This window comes from Ricinus communis, chromosome 5 (genome assembly GCF_019578655.1).
Source record: "Ricinus communis isolate WT05 ecotype wild-type chromosome 5, ASM1957865v1, whole genome shotgun sequence".
Taxonomy (NCBI): domain Eukaryota; kingdom Viridiplantae; phylum Streptophyta; class Magnoliopsida; order Malpighiales; family Euphorbiaceae; genus Ricinus; species Ricinus communis.
The window spans coordinates 28,962,770-28,982,207 of record NC_063260.1 but is presented as its reverse complement, the minus strand read 5'-3'; the positions used below and the strand labels follow the sequence as shown (position 1 = coordinate 28,982,207).

The window sequence follows — 19,438 nt, the reverse complement described above, 5'->3', positions numbered from 1 at the left end:
TCCAGACTATCAAATATTAATAAACAGAGCAATAAGCATACAGTTCTAGATCTTTTAGTTTGAGATAAATCATGACAAGCAATTATTATTTTTTTATATATTTCTTTTCTAAGGAAAAAAAGAAAAAGAAAAAGAAAAAACCCTATTCGAAACAATGAGTTCGACTGAACTGCATATCCTGGAAGCTATGACCAACCTAAGAAACACGAGAGTGAATCACAGCTCTTTATAGTCCGAAGCTCTTCAGCCATTTGTGAAAATGAAGTTCCTCAAGCAAACAGGAAAGACAAATGGAAAGCAAACTAAACATTTACAAATCCAGAGCAAAAACTGTTTTGAGATTTCTAATAGCAACAATCAGAGAATTGGTAAGCCAAAGTTTCCAAGAATCAACAAGCACATCCACCTGACTGGGCCTGAGACTGCGATGCAGTTTTACTGGTAGACTTCAGATTCACGTCAACCATGTCTTCTTGCTTTGTTGAAGAAAGTGTCTCCATGCCTGGTAAGGCAGCAGCAATTTTTCGGAACAATGCCTGCAAAAAGTTTAATTGTGAAACACAATCTTAAATTATTAAAGAAAAACAATAACAATTAAGAAAATGCACATCATATATGAGGCATTCTGGTAGGTGCTGTTTTTAGTTCTCGGCAAGCCTTCCAATCTAAAGAGATTTTTATCTCTACTAATTTGTAAGATCAAGATATGACTTTCGACTTAACTCTACTTTTTCTTCCCCTTTATCTTTTTCACTTTATTTGATACTTGCTAAGCAAATATGCTATTGGCCTACAAAGGAAGCTACTTGGTTAATCCATTTTACTAATGGGTTTGTCCATGCAAAATTGAGCATGTTTTGAGAGAGAGAGAGAGAGAGAGAGAGAAAGAGAGAGAGAAGAAGAAGAAGGTGAATACATGATGGGTAACCAAACAGATAAATATGTGTCTAACTAAGAAATCTAATTCTTCATTCAGCTTGCAAGCCGACCCTTTTTTCTTTTTTTCCTCCATCCAGACTATCAACTAGACTCAAGAGGCACTTTGTCAGTAGAACAATAATTATTCTCCGACCTTGTAAACACTCGAGATCATTACAGGATTAGGTTTATTTTTCCAAGTCCAAAAGGCCCAGCGGAGTCTCAAACACAACATACTTGGGCCATTTTTACACCAAGTGGGCTTCCTTTTTCTGGTCCACCTCCACAAAATGGTTCAATTTTCCCATTCTTTTGTTTAGCGCCTTTTGGTTTTAACCCACTGATGTGGAATTCCCTTCCAAACCGATTCATTTACTAAAATATTTCTCCTGGAGACGGACTATTTACACAGACTTGAAAGGCACGTTGTCAGGCAGACATTCAACCTCATAATCACTCAAGTTCATAACAAGGATTCACTTAAAAATGTTAGTGTTTTGTGTAGATGAAAAGGAGGGAGAGATAAAATTGAGCATACCTTGATATTAAAACCAGCCTTTGCACTAGTTTCTATAAACATGACATTAAGGTCACGAGCTTTAGCTTCTCCTTCTTCTATAGAGACTTGCCTGTTGAATAATCCAAATGAGAAAAAGTTTATCACCACAAAGCACTATAAATTAAAAGTCAAATTTGGTCAAACAACAGAGACAGCAAGCTAAACACCTAAAGCTGTTGAATATTGATAAATGCCAAAAATAAACTGGCCACATAACTGGATAAGATGAGAAATCAACTGTATGCAGCTGAAAAGAAATAATTTTATACTCATGTCTGTGCACATCCTTAGAACAGGCATAGAGATGCATTAATGAGAAAAAACAATCAGGGTCACAATGAGCACTTGATTTATGCTATTTAAACAATCACCTTTTCTCCACAAGGTCAGTCTTATTCCCAACAAGGACAATGATCACATCACTACCCCTTTCAGTGCGAACCTCTTCAATCCATTTTGAAGTATTCAGGAAAGTTTGCCGACCTAAAACATGAAATATAAAGTTAAGAAACAGTGGTAAGAATGAGAGCATGATTACCAAACAACTAGAAGTTGTCCTCAAATGTGTGAAGGAGAAACAAAGGGAGAGGCTAAAGCAACAAACTGGCTGATGAGTCCAAATTCGAAATAAAAGCAAACAACAGAAAAGTTTGTAATGTCATATGAACCAACATATGAATCAGGGACTGGCAAGTAGATAAACTGGTTTTTCTTAAGTATTTCTTGAAAGTTTGCATGCTAGCCTATTTGGACAAGTGGTTGGGAGCTAGTATCTAGCATTAGGACTTCCAACAACTTGTTTAGTTGGTGTTTGGTAACATGTAGGTCGGTGCAGTGCTTTTAAAACTTGGCAGTCAGCTGTTCCGAAATTAAAACTGAAATGAAGCTGAATTTGTAACTGATTAGTGTCTAGGCTATCAACGACTGGCCACCAACTGATAAAAATTATTGGCAACCACTAGTTCGAACAGGGCCAAATGACTTAGTAATAACTATATAAAAAGCCCTTATCAAAGGATAGCATACTTGCAACATCGAACACAATGACTGCAACTGATGAATCCCTAATGTAGCTTGGTATGAGACTTCTAAATCTTTCCTGTCCAGCTGTATCCCTACAACCATACACATTAGGGAGAAAAGTCTCAACATTATAAAATGAACATATTCATCAAAATGTACAAATTATACAAAAAGAAATAAACAAATAATATCGTAGAAATCCAAGCTAGCACACTTATCCATACCAAAAGAAAAAAGGAATCTGTGTCTTTATGCATGAATGTATTACTAACTCATGCACAAATTCACAGAAACACCTACATATAAAAATGAGTCTCGCCTCAGGTCATTGAATACAGTTATATCACATATTACAAGAAGCAAAAGCTGCAATTAGATGTAGCTGTAACATAGCAGAAGACTATCTTTTATAGATTTATTATTATTACATAGTACATTAATGTTCAAGTGTCAGAACCATTCAACTGGTAAAGAACCATTAAGAATGTTTCTTGATCATACACAACAGGTTAAAAGCAAGTGAACATCAAAATTCAAATTGGAGAACTCTAGGTAAGAGCATGTGCTTCATGATGATCGCTCCCAATTCCTCCAAAACCAGAAAATAAATGATGAACTAAGAAATAGTAGCCCTGTTTTCATTTTTCTGGTTTTATACAACAAAAGCCAACTAAACCAAATTATGGATACCAATTCTTTTACCTCTGCTTTCGTGCATTTACCTTCACCAAATTTAGAGAGAAGCGTAACACCTTACTCAACACTGACATTGGTACCAGCTAGTTTTTGTTCTGTTAGAATTTTATCAAAATTCTTGTTTTGTCATATAACCAGTTTTTCAGTTTCATCAGCCCTCTCTCTGTACATGTTTGCAGTTTCTGTTTTATCATGTTTTCCCGTTCCCTCTTTCTATTACCCACTCTAAAATTTATCTTTATCACATTTCTTCCTTTTATGCTTTCCTTCTCTTTTCATTTTCTCCTCACCAACTCAATTTCCCTTTTTCTTTTCTCATTTCTATGGACTCTTGCTCTTCAAAGGCATTTTTCTCCCATTGGATATGTCTCCTTTCTATCACCAATTCAAATTGCTATCCATGATCAAAATAACAGAACGTGCCTGTTATCCAGAGGTCAATCTTTCGCATGGTTAGCTCAAGATACAATCTATCTTTTCAATCAAGAGCTCAATGCAAGATTCATGCACAAAATTGATATATATAGTTATATTTACAGAAGTAAATGTAAAAAAATTAAAAATAAACTCTGCTGTCACGTGTAATAGATTTAAAGAGATGAATCTGACCACAGCTGCAAACGAACAGTTCGATCTTCAAGGTACATGGTTTTTGATAGAAAATCAATACCAATTGTAGCCTGACATCAATTGAAAATACATATGAATTAGATGATAGCAGAAACTAAATGTGCAGCATCTCCAAAAGCTTATTATACTTTCAAACCTAAGATTTAACCTATAAAAAAAATCGAAAATATGAATAAAAGAGAAGATGGCAAAAGGAAAAGGAGGAAGAATAATGCGAAAGAGAGTGTGCCAATAAGGAATACAGTTCTTTAATCTTTTCATTCATCCCTTTTGATTTTTCTTTCCTTTTTGATGCATGTGTGTGCAGAAATATCACCAGATACATCATGTGCAAATATAACCACTGACGTATTAAATAAGAAATAAACAGTTAAATTGTCATGTACTAAGTGTCTGCAAGAAAAACTTCTAGAACTGTTTTCCATGGGAGCATTAGCAAACATGTAGAATGACACATCAGCAACCATTATATCAGGTAAAATAATAAAAGATACAAAATTCTCGCTCATCATGAAAGAAGACATAATATATTCTACTCTAGAAAAACCTAGAACACTAATTTATGGAAAAGAGCTTTATATGAAATCAAATTCTCCAGGGCTCAACTGAGAGAATGGTTCCCTCATAAAAGATATTAGTTACAGCATGTTAAAAGAAAATGCAACAAATAATTATCTCTCTTAAAAAGTCTAGCAACAAGTATCAGTAACATCTACCACAGTTAAATATACTCTTGCCCTCCTCTCCCTTCCCTATCCAAAAGCATCACTGTAAATTAGAAGAAAATATATGAAAGGAGTGCATCCTACTAATTAATGAGATAGCACTTCAGAATAAGTAAAAGCAAAATCATGGACTTTAGCCTTTCCAAATTTATCATCAGCAATTCTTATATTATACACTCATTGTACTGAGTAAGAAAGCTATATTCCACTTTGTTCTTCATTCCTTTCAGTCATCACATTTTGGATAATAAGTATAACTAATGCACTAATACTAGTTTTAACTTTTAAGTAATTGGAATTAAGGCTCATGTTTTCCTGAAAGGAAGATGATAGCATAACGTTTTACTATACATTATACTGCAATGCTGCAACAACTGAATTGGAAATACAAACAAAGCAAGGCACTGAGAAAGGTAATAGTGATAAAGTTAGCTTTTATTAGATCAAGGCCAGGTTCTTCAGTTCCCTTCAGATTTTGCTTCTTACAAACACATATATCAGATCAATTGATTCATGAATAATTTATTAGCTACGCTAACTGAACCATAAGCAATTAATTCAAAAGTTAGCTTCTGTTAGAAAAAATACGGTGATCAAGAAGAGACACAAAAAGGGGAAAAAAATCATTTCCAGTTCCTTGCAATTCCTTCAGATTTTCCCCAAAACATGAAAGGGGTATATATAAACAATCACTCAAAACATACAAATAAAAGAAATCGCAAGAGCAATAAGCTAAAGAATCATCAAAAAGCGAGATCAATAACTGCACTGCATTGATATATATCTCTGGAGTATAAAACAGAAGCAAAAAGCACTGATCTGGATTTCTTTCAGTTTCTTTAATCGATAAAATTTCATCAAATTTGAAAAAAGAAAAAAAGAAAAAAAAGAAGAAGAAGAATGATTACCTGATAGGTGTTATCAAATTTATCATACATGAAGCGAGTAATAATGCTTGTTTTCCCGACAGATTGATCGCCCAGAAATACAAGCTTATACTTTGCGAGAGCTGAGACTGGTGCCATTTCTCAGATCTCTCTCTGTAATTAACCAATCTCTGATCCTTCTAAGTTAGTCGTAATAATTTTAAATTGATGAGATTGGTTTTGATTTTTGTTGGGTTCGACTCCAAAAAGAGGGAAGAGAGCGCAGTTTTGCTTTTCTTCTTTTGAACAATGTTTTGGACTTCTGGTATTTCCCTTGAAATTTGGATGGTGGCCGGTAAAAGTTTCCTTTTTTTTAATTCTTACAATCTGTTTTTTTTTAAAAGAATTGTAAATTATTATCCGCCAACCTGTTAATAAACATTTAAACTTTAGCAATTTACGTTAAAAATAATTAAATAATATCATAAAAATTAAATTAATCTCATAAAATTAAATTTAATAATAGCAAAAAATAATGAGTCACTTAAAATGATGGTAATGACATTTTTTTCTCTATTTTTCTATAGTTACTTTACTTTTTTCTCATGCTATGTGTTTGCTTTATTTTTGTCACCACATGATAAGATTGTATTGTATGCTTAAGGGTTACTTGGTAAATAACTTACATTAGAATTCCACTACAAGAATTGATGATGCTTATCATTAGATAAAAAGAATATTACAACAAAATACAAGAGATTGGAAAAGAATCAACACTACTTTCATAAAAAGAATATTACAATAAAATAGAAGAGATTGTATATTTTACCATCATATTTTAATTATTTTCAAGTTTTTAAAATAATAGCAATTTCTCTGTAATTGTTTCACTAATTATTTGTGTTATGTTAATGTTTAATTTACCATTATTTTTTTTGTCAAAATGTTCTATTGTAATTTATGTTTTAATTTACTTTAATTGCAACATTTATTATTGTGTAAATTTTAATTATTTTTTTACTCATTATTTTTGGTAAAAAAAAGAAAATATTTTTAAGAAACTACCTCATATTTAAGTGGAAGAAAGAAAATAAAAATAAAATCGTAAAAACTGTAATTTCTTATTATATATAAAATAAAATTTTGCTGAAGCCAATTTTCAATTATAATTCTAAATTTTTACGTCATTATCCATTAATATTTTATATTTATTTTTTATCTTTATTAACCATTGGAAAATTAACACGTTTCTAATCAATCAAAATAAAACAAGTTGATTTCTAATTATTATTATTTTTTACAAAATAACTTGGTTATTTTAACGAAGGATGAAATTATGCATGAACTGAACAAAAAGGACGATTTAGTTAGTTTTTGAAACAAAAGGGATATAACTGAATATTGTAAAAAGTAAGGGCAGTTATAGTAATTTGTAATATTCTTAATTGTATTCTTGACCATCCAATGAGTGAATCATATAAAACCCTAACTCTAAAAACTCAATTTCTCAGCCTTTTTTCTTGCATACGCTGCGCCTCGATCCTCCTCTCTCCTCCCTCCTTCTAACCCTAATAAAACCTTATAAACAAACAAAGAAACGCAGTAACCCACCTTCTCTCCATCGCCACTTCCATTATCCTTGCTTATAAAAAATCATTTCATAAGGTACGAATTTGATTAGTATCCTTTTTAGTTTTTGTTTTTTGATGATTGGATGACGCTGTATTTGTTAATTTCTTAGAAATAATATGGTAATTTTTTGAATGTTGAATAATTCAATCTACTAGATTGTTCATTTTCTCTCCGATCAAAGAAACTGGATGATAATCAATAAAAGAAGTGGATGATAAAAAAAGAGCGCGAGAGAGAATAAGAGTGTTTTCTAGTTTGTTGGTGTATGAATCTTTATTTATTTTTTACCGGTTCTAAAGTAGTATGCTTGGACTAATTGAGTTGCCTCTGAATCTAATAAAAAACAAATATGTTTGAAAAAGATGGCTTTTTGGGTAAAACTCTAATGTCAAGGTAATTTTCAGAAACCCTTTTTGTTTTTTATCATCGATGTGGCGGACTTCATATCGGTTTTGTTTTGCCTGTGATGGGTCACTTCTGCTTAAGCTTTAACTTACTGCTAGCTATATCTTTATTGGTTCACCCGATAGAGTGTTCTATTCGTGTGTTATTGTTACAGGTCAATCTGTGGTGTGTGAGTCTGCCTCAGTTTAATTAGTTTTTTCATGAATTTTACTTGTCAAGCAGGGTTCTGGGTAGGAGTGAAGCTGTTCTTGGAGATTGATTTTCCCCAACTTATTGTCAGCTTTTCTTGGAGATTGATTTTCCCCAACTTATTATCAGCTTTTTACACCTTTGTAAGCATTATGGCCGTCACTTCTAGGATACGGCTTATTTCCTATTCACAAGAGCTTGTAGATGGACAGCCAGTCTATCTCTCTTCAAATTCCCTCCCAATCAAGGCATTGAAATTTGAACCTGCTGGTCATGCATTTCACACTGTTGCTCAAAAACTCCTTGGCTGCGAGGAAGAGGATGTGGACAGTGAAGATCAGAAAGTGCCTAATGAAAAGGAACAGTCATACATGCCATCTTCTGATTCTTATAGCAGCAAAGGTAAAAAGAAATCTGGAGACAAGCAACAGGATCACTATGCCTTGTTAGGTTTGAGCCATTTGAGATATCTTGCAACAGAAGAACAGATACGGAAAAGTTATCGTGAGGTTGCTTTGAAATATCATCCTGATAAACAGGCAGCTATTCTTCTTGCTGAGGGAACTGAGGCTGCAAAGCAAGCCAAAAAGGATGAAATAGAGAGCCACTTCAAAGCTATCCAAGAAGCATATGAAGTTTTGATCGATCCTATAAAGAGAAGAATATATGACTCTAGCGATGAGTTTGATGATGAAATTCCAACTGACTGTGCACCTCAGGACTTCTTCAAGGTTTTCGGTCCTGCTTTTCTGAGGAATGGACGGTGGTCAGTAACCCAGCCAATCCCACCTTTAGGCGATGATAACACATCCTTGAAAGAAGTCGAGAACTTCTATGATTTCTGGTACAGTTTTAGGAGCTGGAGAGAGTTCCCACATGCTGATGAATTTGATCTTGAGCAAGCTGAATCTCGCGAACATAAGAGGTGGATGGAGAGGCAAAATGCCAAACTCACTGAGAAGGCAAGGAAGGAAGAATATGCAAGAATTCGTACTCTTGTTGACAATGCTTATAAAAGAGATCCAAGAATATTGAGGAGAAAGGAAGAGGAAAAAGCTGAAAGGCAGAGAAAGAAGGAAGCTAAAATCTTGGCAAAGAAGTTGCAGGAGGAAGAAGCTGCCAGGGCTGCTGAAGAGGAGAAACGTCGTAAAGAGGAGGAGGAAAAACGTGCTGCTGAAGCTGCTTTGCAGCAGAAGAAGGTAAAGGAGAAAGAGAAGAAGCTTCTGCGCAAAGAGCGGACTCGTCTTCGAACACTTTCAGCACCTATTTTGTCCCAGCGCATGCTTAATCTTTGTGAGGAGGATGTGGAAAATCTTTGTTTGTCATTGGATATTTTGCAGCTCAGGGATATATGCGAGAAGATGGAGGGTAAACAAGTGCTAGACCAAGCAAAAGTGCTCAGTGATGCTAGTGGGCACAAACATGACTCTGAGAGCATTAAACAAGAAGAGAAGAAGAAATTACAGCAGAATGGTTCTGTGGAATTGAACGGAAGTGTCCCATTAAGCAGCTTTGAAAAGAAAGAGAAGCCTTGGAGCAAAGAAGAAATTGAGCTCTTGAGAAAAGGAATGCAGAAATATCCCAAAGGAACATCTCGGAGGTGGGAGGTTATTTCAGAATACATTGGCACAGGAAGATCTGTTGAAGAAATTCTGAAGGCAACAAAAACTGTTCTCCTTCAAAAGCCTGACTCTGCTAAAGCTTTTGATTCTTTTCTTGAGAAGAGGAAGCCCGCACAATCTATTGCATCTCCACTTACAACTAGAGAGGAAATAGAAAGGGTAGCAAGTAAACAAGGGCCTGAAAGCAGCGCCACAAAGATTGATGGTTCAGAGGAATCTTTTAGTAGGTCTGCAAATAACAAGAATCCTGATGATGTTATTGCTGAGAATGGGGGGCCTTCAAGTTCAGATCAGGATGCATGGTCCGCTGTACAAGAAAGAGCGCTAGTTCAGGCTCTAAAAACATTCCCAAAAGAAACCAGTCAACGTTGGGAGCGAGTTGCAGCTGCTGTTCCTGGGAAGACGGTGAATCAATGCAAGAAAAAATTTACTTTGCTAAAGGAAAATTTCAGAAACAAGAAAAGTGCAGTTTAGTTTGTTGGATATTTGCAGCACGAGATGCTAATTTGTTATACCTTTTCTTTCTTTAGATTCTATTCCTTTCAGGATGGGAATCACTGAGGCTGTATGCAAGAATATAGCAATTTCCCTTTCTAGTCTTACCATCTGGCTTTTGCTGTTATATATAGTTGACAGATTCTACAGCCTCCATTTTCAGGGGGAGAGCTATGGGTGGAGTATTGCATGGTTTTGGTTTCATCACGTTGCAGCAAGAGTAGACAAAGATATGTAGTCAGAAATGAAGTGGCACCAGATTCCTTGGAGAAATTTTTATAGGGTGTTGATTCTAGTAGAATCTATTTCGGTTGAGAGTAAAGTTCACCAACTTTTCATACCAAATGAACAAGCGATGTTACGAATATTTTAGTTTATGAAAATTTTGGAGAATTTTTGTTATGCTTGTGACCTTTTCTGCACTTTCTTTTAATATATGCAATGCCCTTTCCTCTCCTCTTCCTGCCTATGCTGGCAAGGATGGCATGGCTTCCCTGTTGGGTGATTTGGCTAATGCTTTTATTTCCTAATTTACTTTGATCCATTTATCTTTCACAATAAGCATTTATTATCCCATATTAGTATTTGATCTTTAGGGTTAGATATCAATTAGTTCATAATTTGTTGAGAATTCCTTGTTATATTTGGTACGTTTTGGAGTTAAAAGAACCGAAAAATTCTTCAATGGGTTTAATCAATACTTCATTTTTGTTCTATAAACAAGGAATCTAGTATGACGTTCTTAAATTGGGATAATTTAAATTTTAATTAAAAAAAAATAGCTGAATTGTATGTATAATTTCTAAAATAATTATTACTAATTAGTTGCCTACACAAGGGTTATGCAATTATTATTATTAGTATTGATTAAATATAACTAATAATATAAAATAAGAGAATTTAATAAAATATTTAATATTATAGAATTATTTGACATATTTAAAAAATAATAACAGTTTATTTGATATTATTTCTGTATTATACATTTATTAATCGCTTGAAATCTCTTTTATTCAATTGTCACATTAATTTTTTTTTTTATATATAGAATTGAAACATCAAATCAATCCGTTATTCATATTTCTCACTTTTTGCTATGTTAAAACTACAAAATTATAATTTCAATTAATCTTATTACCATACACAAGTATTGAAAGACGATTTAATCAATCAAACGGGTCAACCCGGTTGGACCCGGATCAATTTGGTTAGAACTTAGAAGCCGGATACAATACCCAAATACTAGAGGAGAAGTAACAGGGTTTAGCCAGGGTTTGCCTCTCAAAACTCTCTCTCTCTCTACAGCTTTTGAACTTTACTGCAAATAGTTTGTTTCAATCTCATGTAAGAACTTTAAACTCAAACACCCTTTTTGCTCGTTATTCACTTCCTCAGCAATTTGTCCAATTTTCCTTTTATTTTTTTCTTTTTACTATCAAATAGCTTACTTGTACTGGTTTCTGTTCGTTCACTACCATTTTATGTTTATTGGATTTTCTCTATAGTCTTTGTAATTGCAAATTTAAGTAAACCTGGATTAGTATTAGTATACTATCTTCATTATTTACAAAAAAAAAAATGCCCTGAAAAGTTTCAATTCTTGATTTTCACCATATCCAATGCGTCGTTGCTTTGCTGTGTTTACCCATAGAATTCTCAACAATTACAATCCTATCGGTACCACTACTACTACCTTTTTATACTCAAAAAACTGTCCTTTGAACCCGAGGATTAATGGGTTTGCTTTATTTCGTTTACTGTCGTTCACCCCAATGCACCGGCGTAATCCGGATCCTGATGACCCCGCCACCCTAATGAAGGAAGATGGTGTCTCAGTTTGCTCCCAAATGTGGATTGAAAATTTTCGTGAACCTGATAGAACAGTTAACAATTTGACCTCGTATCTTCGTCGTTTTGAATTATGGGTATTAGCTTATCAAAAAGTCTCTGCTGATGAAATGGGAGCATATTTGCCTCGTAGTGCAATACAGAGGTCGGCATTGGAGGATTTGTTAGCTCTTAGAAATGCTGTTCTTGATAATAGGTTTAAGTGGGGTGCTAGGCTGCAGTTTTTTATCAAGTCTCCAAAGGATAAGACAGATTACGAGTCTTTGTCAAAGAGAAAGATTAAGGCAATTTTGACAACTACACAGCCTGCTGCTTTTCAGGATAAGATTGTTCAAGAGGTGCTGTTTATGATTTTGGAGCCAATATATGAAGCACGATTTTCACAAAAGTCATATGCTTTTAGGCCTGGAAGGAATGCACATACTGCATTGAGGGTGATTAGGAGGAGTTTTGCTGGGTATTTATGGTATATAAAAGGGGATTTGAGTACGGTTTTGGATGGTGTGAAGGCAGGTTTGGTGATAAGTGCTTTGATGAGAGATGTGAGGGACAAGAAAGTGATTGATTTGGTGAAGGCGGCCTTGACTACACCTGTGATCACAACTAGTGTGGAAGAGCCAAAGAAGAAGAAAAAGAGGAAATATCAGAAAAAGAGGGTCTTGGCAGAAGATGAGCCCAAGCCAGATCCATATTGGTTAGAGACCTTTTTTGGGTTTGCACCTGAGGAGGCAGGAAAACTTCCTTCTTGGGGGCATTGTGGGATTCTCAGCCCTCTTTTGGCTAATATCTGCCTTGATGAACTGGACCGGTGGATGGAGGGAAAGATTAAGGAGTTCTACCATCCTTCAAAGAGTGATGTCATCTGGAATAGTCCAGAAGGAGAAGCAGAACAAGGAAATACGTCTTGGCCTGAATTTGTGCCAACAAGTGGCCCGGACAAGACCCGTAAAATGGATTATATAAGATATGGAGGTCACATTTTGATTGGTGTTAGGGGACCTAGGGCAGATGCCGCTACATTGAGAAAGCAATTGATTGACTTTGTTGATCAGAAATACTTTCTCAAGCTTGACAATGAGAGCCTCCCTATTGAACATATAACTAAGGGTATTATGTTTCTTGACCATGTTTTGTGCCGAAGAGTTGTGTATCCGACTCTTCGATACACTGCCACTGGTGGGAAGATCATCAGTGAAAAGGGTGTTGGCACTCTTTTGTCAGTCACAGCAAGTTTGAAACAATGCATTAAGCAGTTCAGGAAGTTGAACTTTCTAAAGGGAGACAGAGATCCCGACCCACAACCTTGCTTTAGAATGTTTCATTCTACTCAATCTCACACCAATGCGCAAATGAATAAGTTGTTGTCAACAATGGTTGAGTGGTATAGGTATGCTGACAATCGGAAGAAAATTGTTAACTTCTGTTCTTACATTATAAGGGGTTCACTTGCAAAGCTTTATGCTGCAAAATACAAGCTTCGCTCACGTGCAAAGGTGTATAAGATTAGTTCCCGGAACTTGAGTCGTCCTTTAAAGGATAAGAAAGGATCATCACCTGAGTACCACAATTTACTAAGAATGGGCCTTGTAGAGTCCATTGATGGGCTTCAGTATACCAGGATGTCTCTTGTACCTGAGACTGATTACACCCCTTTTCCAAGCAACTGGAGGCCTAATCATGAGAAGGCATTATTTGAATACATAAAGCTGGATGATCCAAAAACCTTGGAGGAGCAACGGTACTGCATTAGGGAACAGGGTCTGTTTTCACCTCAGGATTATATTTCAATGCTTGTTTGGAACTACAAGAGAAATGCTATTGCAATAGATCAGATAACTCTTGTACAATCTGGTGATAATAACAAAGAGAGAGATCGACAGTTGCTGCTGGGCACTAATCACGAGAACAACATTCAGAAAAGTATAGAAGATGAGGAACACAGAGAAGGGTTTCATGTGGCACAAATGTAAGATACCTTTTGTACTCTCTGCTTGAAAGGCCTCATTTTTTGTAAGTGGGTTTCATACTGTTTAGAAGAAGCAAAGCAATATGAATTTATCATGCAATAAGCTAAAAGTGCCTCATGTCAAGTAATTGTAGACTTTCATGCATAAATTCAAATTATATATCCAATTTTAAGGTTAGAGGACTCAATTGAATTGGGTTTTACTTGTAATTGGTTGATAAGGTCGTTTAGCATCACTCTTTACATCTATCTGCTTTCGCTCGTACCTTATTGCCCTTGGGAGTTACGACTTCTCATGTTATAAGCAATACAACAAGCTGCTGTAAGCTGTATGCATATTTTCCTGTTTAAATGTTAATGTACAATCTCAGAATCAGCCTTTTGCTTTCTCCATTTAAACTCTCAATAATTATGGAATGCTTTCATTTAAAGTTTTGATCTAAATAAGACAATGACAATGCACATTTCAAGTTTGGTATTTAGATGTTTAATGATGCTTTGTCTACTGTTATCGAATTAAACGCAACCATACTTGTTGAAGGCATTCCTAATTAAAGCTAGGCTCCAGGCTCACCCAGCCCTAGATTCCATTCCTAAGGCAAATGCCTTGTGGCCTGACTTATGTTGTTTTTCTTCCTTTAAGTTACTTGGTTTTACTTGTATGATTGGATTGTCTTTTTAGGCCTAATGGCATTAATCTCTTTTGCTTATTTCATATTCTTCTTATGTATCATGTTATTGATCATGATCATTATGATGCTAAGATTAAGGTGCAAATTTGCTTGCCACTGACCATACAAGGAACTGATTTATTGTCTTAAACCTGCTAATATTTGGACGATCTGCCAGAAGTAATTTTTAGACCTCTATGAGGACATTTTGAGCTTAATTTAAAGGGATCCCCATCTTAGTTTACTAGTGTTTCAGCCAAAACCAGGTGGGTGCTAAGACAGTTGCATGTTTTCTCTTCTACAAAACTTTTATTACAATGTTCCTGGTCCTTTTTTCTTAACAAAATAAAAACAAACAAGAAAAAGAGGTCTGCGTTATGTCATCTCATCTTTTATACATCAATATGGCCAAAGGCCGCAAATCTTAGTTATGAACTAACAAATGAACAAGTTATTCTTCTAACATAGTGCATGATTCGATATTGTTTCTCATAAAATGTAATTATTCTTGTAATTTCTACCTCCAGTGCAGTTTTATGATTTATATTTAATGTAACTAGACTAGTATTGTTGCTGAGCATGCCTTCTGTTTCCTTAAATTTTCTATTCACTGCTGAAGGGTACTGTTCTTGTTCAAAGGGAAATTGCAATGACATTGAGTCAGTTTACATTTGTTGAAAGTTGAGGTGGCTTTAATAAGTAGTAGTTTTGCTCCAAGTCACTGTTGAATGTTATTCCATCTTGCGCTTGCACCACTGATTAATATCTCTGAGTTGAGTGGTGTTTGGAATGGTTCCTGGTCCTTGGATCAAACTACGTACAAACAAGATCACACGGCTGCTGTTTATATTCTTAGCATATATAAGACCTTCAAAATGTCTTCATTTTAGCAGTAACATGATTCAAATGTTCTGGTAGTGAATTGTTGATTTCTTTTTTTCTGATCTTGCTCTAGTTTACCAGATTCTTTGTATTTTCAGCTGTTATATTCTTCTGTGTAGATGTGGTTTATTTTTGTTTCTTGTTGGGGTGAGAATTTTTTTTAAATTTTTTATATTTCAACATATGATATTGTTACTATATTTATGATGATAGTAAAATTATGAAGAGAAGAGAAACGATTTCTGATGATTATACTTCAAAAGCTGAGGTGTATTTATTGTGTTTTGAAAGGGGAAAAAAGCATGTAAATAGATCTCTTAAAATAACTTCGTATGTTTGGGAGCAGATGCATCTTAAAACATCCTTTAGATGGGAAACGGCGGTTATTGCCCAAAGAAAATAATGAGATTGAGTAGATTCTCCCGTTTCTCTTAGAGGAAATATCGGACCTGGTATTTAATATTCACTACTACGATGAAGTTAAATAAGAGTTTTAAGAGAAATGAAAAATTAATGATTTGCTAATAAATGTGTTGAATGAATTGCTTACTTGCAGGGTTTTTTTTATGTAAGGTTGATAATCCTCCTCCTTGTATTTGGCAATGATTTGACTTAAACCAAATCCTAATAGAAGTTAGTAAACGGAAAATTAATAAGATGGGACCGAATACTGATGGTATTCATTCTTATAATAAAAGCTTTGTCATCACTGTTGAAGAATGATTCATTTTTCCCCATTTGGCTTAATAGTTCTTTTGTGAAGTAGTCATAAGATGATTCCCCTTTGGGGTCGGTTGATTACGAAGAAGCGCATCTTCTTACCAAAGAATTTGACTCCTCTACTTCTAGGGAGGATATTGAATATTGTAATGTCTTTTTTAGTGTTGAATGAACTTTAGCTTCTGTTTCTGGAAAAACCATTTTTGTTCTGACTGATTGAGCAGTTAAAAATTTGCTGTTGTTAGAAGGCAAATGAAGACACCTTGTGCCACTCTCTTTGACCTGTGGAGAGTGAAATTTTGTGTGTGTTATTTGTGAGGCAATGTAACAAGTTGGAGCATTTCCCTTGTCATGTTCCTTTGTTAAGTGTTATAATTGCATCTTCATGTAATTGATTAAGAATTGTTTTTAGGTGTTGTCATTTTCATATGAAGAATTCATGTTTTGGTTTGGCTTTATGGTGGCTCTTTTTTAACTTTTATACATATGGATTTGCTGTGCCTATGCTATGGTCCTTTTCTTGCTTTGCTGTTTTAGTCTCCTTTCGTCTTCAGAATGTTCTACTTCATGTTCTAATGTTCTTCACTGCCAGTTTGCTCTTCTGCTGAAGCTACATTTCTTGAGACTCTTTTCAGTTACCAATCTGGATGACTAATTTACTTTTAGAAGGAAAATTTGACAGGTTATGTAGGTCAACATTTTACTGCTGCTGCATTTTTCTTAAAAAAATTATCTTGGGGATAAGCTTGTAGACACACACACACACACACGGAAACACAAAAATCAACCTATCAATTATCATGTTGACATGATACATATTGAATTCCTAATCACCCACCCCCTTAAACTATATGTTGACATTTTTAGTCATGCCAAAGAAAGCTACTTTGCTGTACAATTACACTTTAAGCCTCATTTGAAATTGCCATGGATAAATTTAAAAAAAAAAAAAATTATATATGTATATATAAGTTTTGAGAACTGTCAAAAAGAAAAAGTAGATAAATTTATGTTACTTAAAAAATTATATTTCACGAAAATAGTTTATAAAAATAAAATAAAAATTAAATTTTGTTTTTATACTTCATAGTAGTCTTGAATATATCCTGAATAGCCAGCCAAGGTGGACTATATAACAATATCATTCAGTGATAATCATCAAGAGGCTGGTCAGTTGCAACCAAACAAAAGAGTAAGATTGTGTAAATATATGAGTATAATCTGCTGAATCTTCACAAAACTATGTAGCTGAACAATGGGTGAGACAATTTGCATGTGATATTTAGCAAGGAGCCATGAAAACCTAGATTTTTATTTATTTATTGCTTGTTGAACCCAGTGGTTGACTATAAAATCAGACTGGTCAAACTCTGCAGAGTTTCCAACCATTACATAAAGCTAGTATTGACTGAAAGGGCAAGAAATCATTGATGAAAGGGTATAAGCACAGGAAGATAGACAAGTATTCTTTTTGCTTAAGAGTTCATTAGTTCTCTTTTCTAGATCCCATCTTCATGGATGGTCCTCAGGAGCTGCAAACCTGAAATCACAGGTTAGTCATCATTGATGTTATTAACTTTAATGTAGAGAATTATGTCTGAAGCAACGGATTAATCTCAACTGTCTGAAGCAACTGACTGATCTTAAGGTTCATTAGGTTTTCTTATTTCCTGTGCTAATACTTATCTTGCATTGCCTGCAAAAGATCAAGATTCAGAAACTGCTTTTGATAATTGTTAAACCATCTTACATATACTCAAAGTAGCAGCAAAAGCTTTTAGTTATTTATTTATTCTAAATTCTTCCTGAGGAAAAGCTATTTCATTAAGGTAAACTGAAAGATACATCCAGGACCGTCGAGGCATTAACATCATAATTTACTCTACATATCCTTTGCTAAATTGTGTGTTTGTTATAGCATTCCATTTGTTTTGGTCAGTACTTATCGTGGTATCATATATCTTTATGCGCTTTTCAGCTGTTGTTGATGTGGAGCCAGACTAAAAAACGAGCTCTCTGTTAACAGTAAACTACTCCCTAAACTTGTACACTTTAAGTGGTGGCTACGTGTGACCTGCTATACCCTCTTTCTTCTCTCAGGTCAATCTGCGAAGTGCTTTTCTTGCGTATTCTTAATAAACCAGCATTTATATATAGATGTAGGAGGATTCGTTTGGGAAGTAAGAAGCCCCTTTGACATCTCTTCATCTGCAAAGAATTCTCGATGTGAAAACACAGAGACAAGGGGCTCTTTTGGGAAGATTATACTATGACAAAGGTGGGAATAGCAAATGGATGGCAACTTCTGTTCAATCTGCTGGGTTCCCTTTGCTTCTTCCCCTCCTTTTCTTTTTCTCATCTTCCACAAATTCTGTCAACTCTCTCTCTGCAACTAAACCAAAACTGTCCACCCTTTTGCTTCTTTACCTTGCCTTTGGCTAACTCTTGACAGGTGACAACTTGATGTACTCATATGGACTGCTGTACCTTCCAGTCTCCACTTATTCTCGGTCTTCAACGCACTTTTTTCCTTCTTCCTTAATTCACAGAATTTCACTCCTTTAATATTCAATTCTATATTCCTTCTTACTGTTTCAGCATCCCTCCTTGCAGTCAATGCAGACTCCGAGAATCCTTCAGGAATTTCTAAAGGAAAGTGTGCAGTTGGATTTTTGTGCACAACCGGTGCATCTGCAACATACTCTCTATACCTTTCGTTGCTGCAGCTATCTTTCGAGAAGGTTATAGAGAGAGAAACTTTCTCTGGTGTGTTCGATATGCAAATATATCCGTCATTCATTACAACTTGTAGCTGTGTGGTGAGGCTTTTCGCAAGTGGAGAATGGGGGAGTCTGGAAAATGAAATGAAACAGTACGAAAGGGTAGAGTATCATACTTGATGACCCTCATTTGGACTGCTATTACTTGGCAAATATCCTCAATGGGTTTGCTGGGGTTGACCAGCAAATTTTTGAGATATCTCTTTTCTCCAATGTCATTAGCTCATTGGCGTCGCCTGTTCTGTGATATTTTTCCATGAAATGGCGTGAAGGTTATAGCCATGCTGATGGCAGTCTGGGGCTTCTCTTCCTACATATATCAGCATTATCTTGATGATGTTAAATCCAAGGCAAGTGATGCCACTGCTAGTCCATGTACAGTTATTTTTGGAAATTAGATTTAATTGCTAAAAAGATATTGTAATTTGCCTTGTTATCAAATTTAGCATGTAACTTTTAATTTTCAATTTGTAAAAGCTAAAATTATTAGTTAAATTTAATATGTGGCGTGAACTCTAATGATAATTAAGAGTTGAATTGTTTACTTATCTCATAAAATAATATTATTATTAAGCATATAGAATTATTTTTTTTAATTTTTAATTTTTATTAAATTTTACGTGCTTAAACAATAAAATTTTAATAATAGGATCGTTGATTCAATCTTCTTTTTATTATTATTGTTGCCATAATTTATGCCACATCAATAAATTTTTCTGATTATTTGATTGGGGCTAAAATTGAAATTGATATTAAAGTATGATTTTGATATTAAATTCTTTAAAATAGGTACTAAATTTAATAATAAAAA

At 34.7% G+C, this 19,438-nt stretch overlaps 3 protein-coding genes and 1 pseudogene across 3 annotated transcripts; 3 read left to right on the top strand and 1 right to left on the bottom strand.

Moving 5' to 3' along the window:
* Positions 1-72: 72 nt before the first annotated feature.
* LOC8263709 (ras-related protein RABH1b) lies at positions 73-5,779 on the bottom strand. The gene is made up of 6 exons (XM_002528741.4): positions 5,460-5,779; positions 3,806-3,876; positions 2,504-2,592; positions 1,849-1,960; positions 1,457-1,547; positions 73-536 (listed from the first exon to the last, which is right to left on the bottom strand). Exons 1-6 carry the CDS (start codon positions 5,574-5,576, stop codon positions 390-392), a joined length of 627 nt encoding a protein of 208 aa, XP_002528787.1. The 5' UTR covers positions 5,577-5,779; the 3' UTR covers positions 73-389.
* Positions 5,780-6,909: 1,130 nt separating this feature from the next.
* Positions 6,910-10,162, top strand: LOC8263708 (dnaJ homolog subfamily C member 2). Its single transcript, XM_002528740.4, has 2 exons — positions 6,910-7,082; positions 7,677-10,162. Exon 2 carries the CDS (start codon positions 7,796-7,798, stop codon positions 9,737-9,739), a length of 1,944 nt encoding a protein of 647 aa, XP_002528786.2. The 5' UTR covers positions 6,910-7,082; positions 7,677-7,795; the 3' UTR covers positions 9,740-10,162.
* An 823-nt stretch (positions 10,163-10,985) lies between these two features.
* On the top strand, positions 10,986-13,967 carry LOC8263707 (nuclear intron maturase 2, mitochondrial). The gene has a single exon (XM_002528739.4). The coding sequence runs from the start codon at positions 11,380-11,382 to the stop codon at positions 13,576-13,578; it is 2,199 nt and encodes a 732-aa protein (XP_002528785.1). The 5' UTR covers positions 10,986-11,379; the 3' UTR covers positions 13,579-13,967.
* A 4,064-nt stretch (positions 13,968-18,031) lies between these two features.
* Positions 18,032-19,166, top strand: LOC107262018 (annotated as a pseudogene).
* Positions 19,167-19,438: the final 272 nt, after the last annotated feature.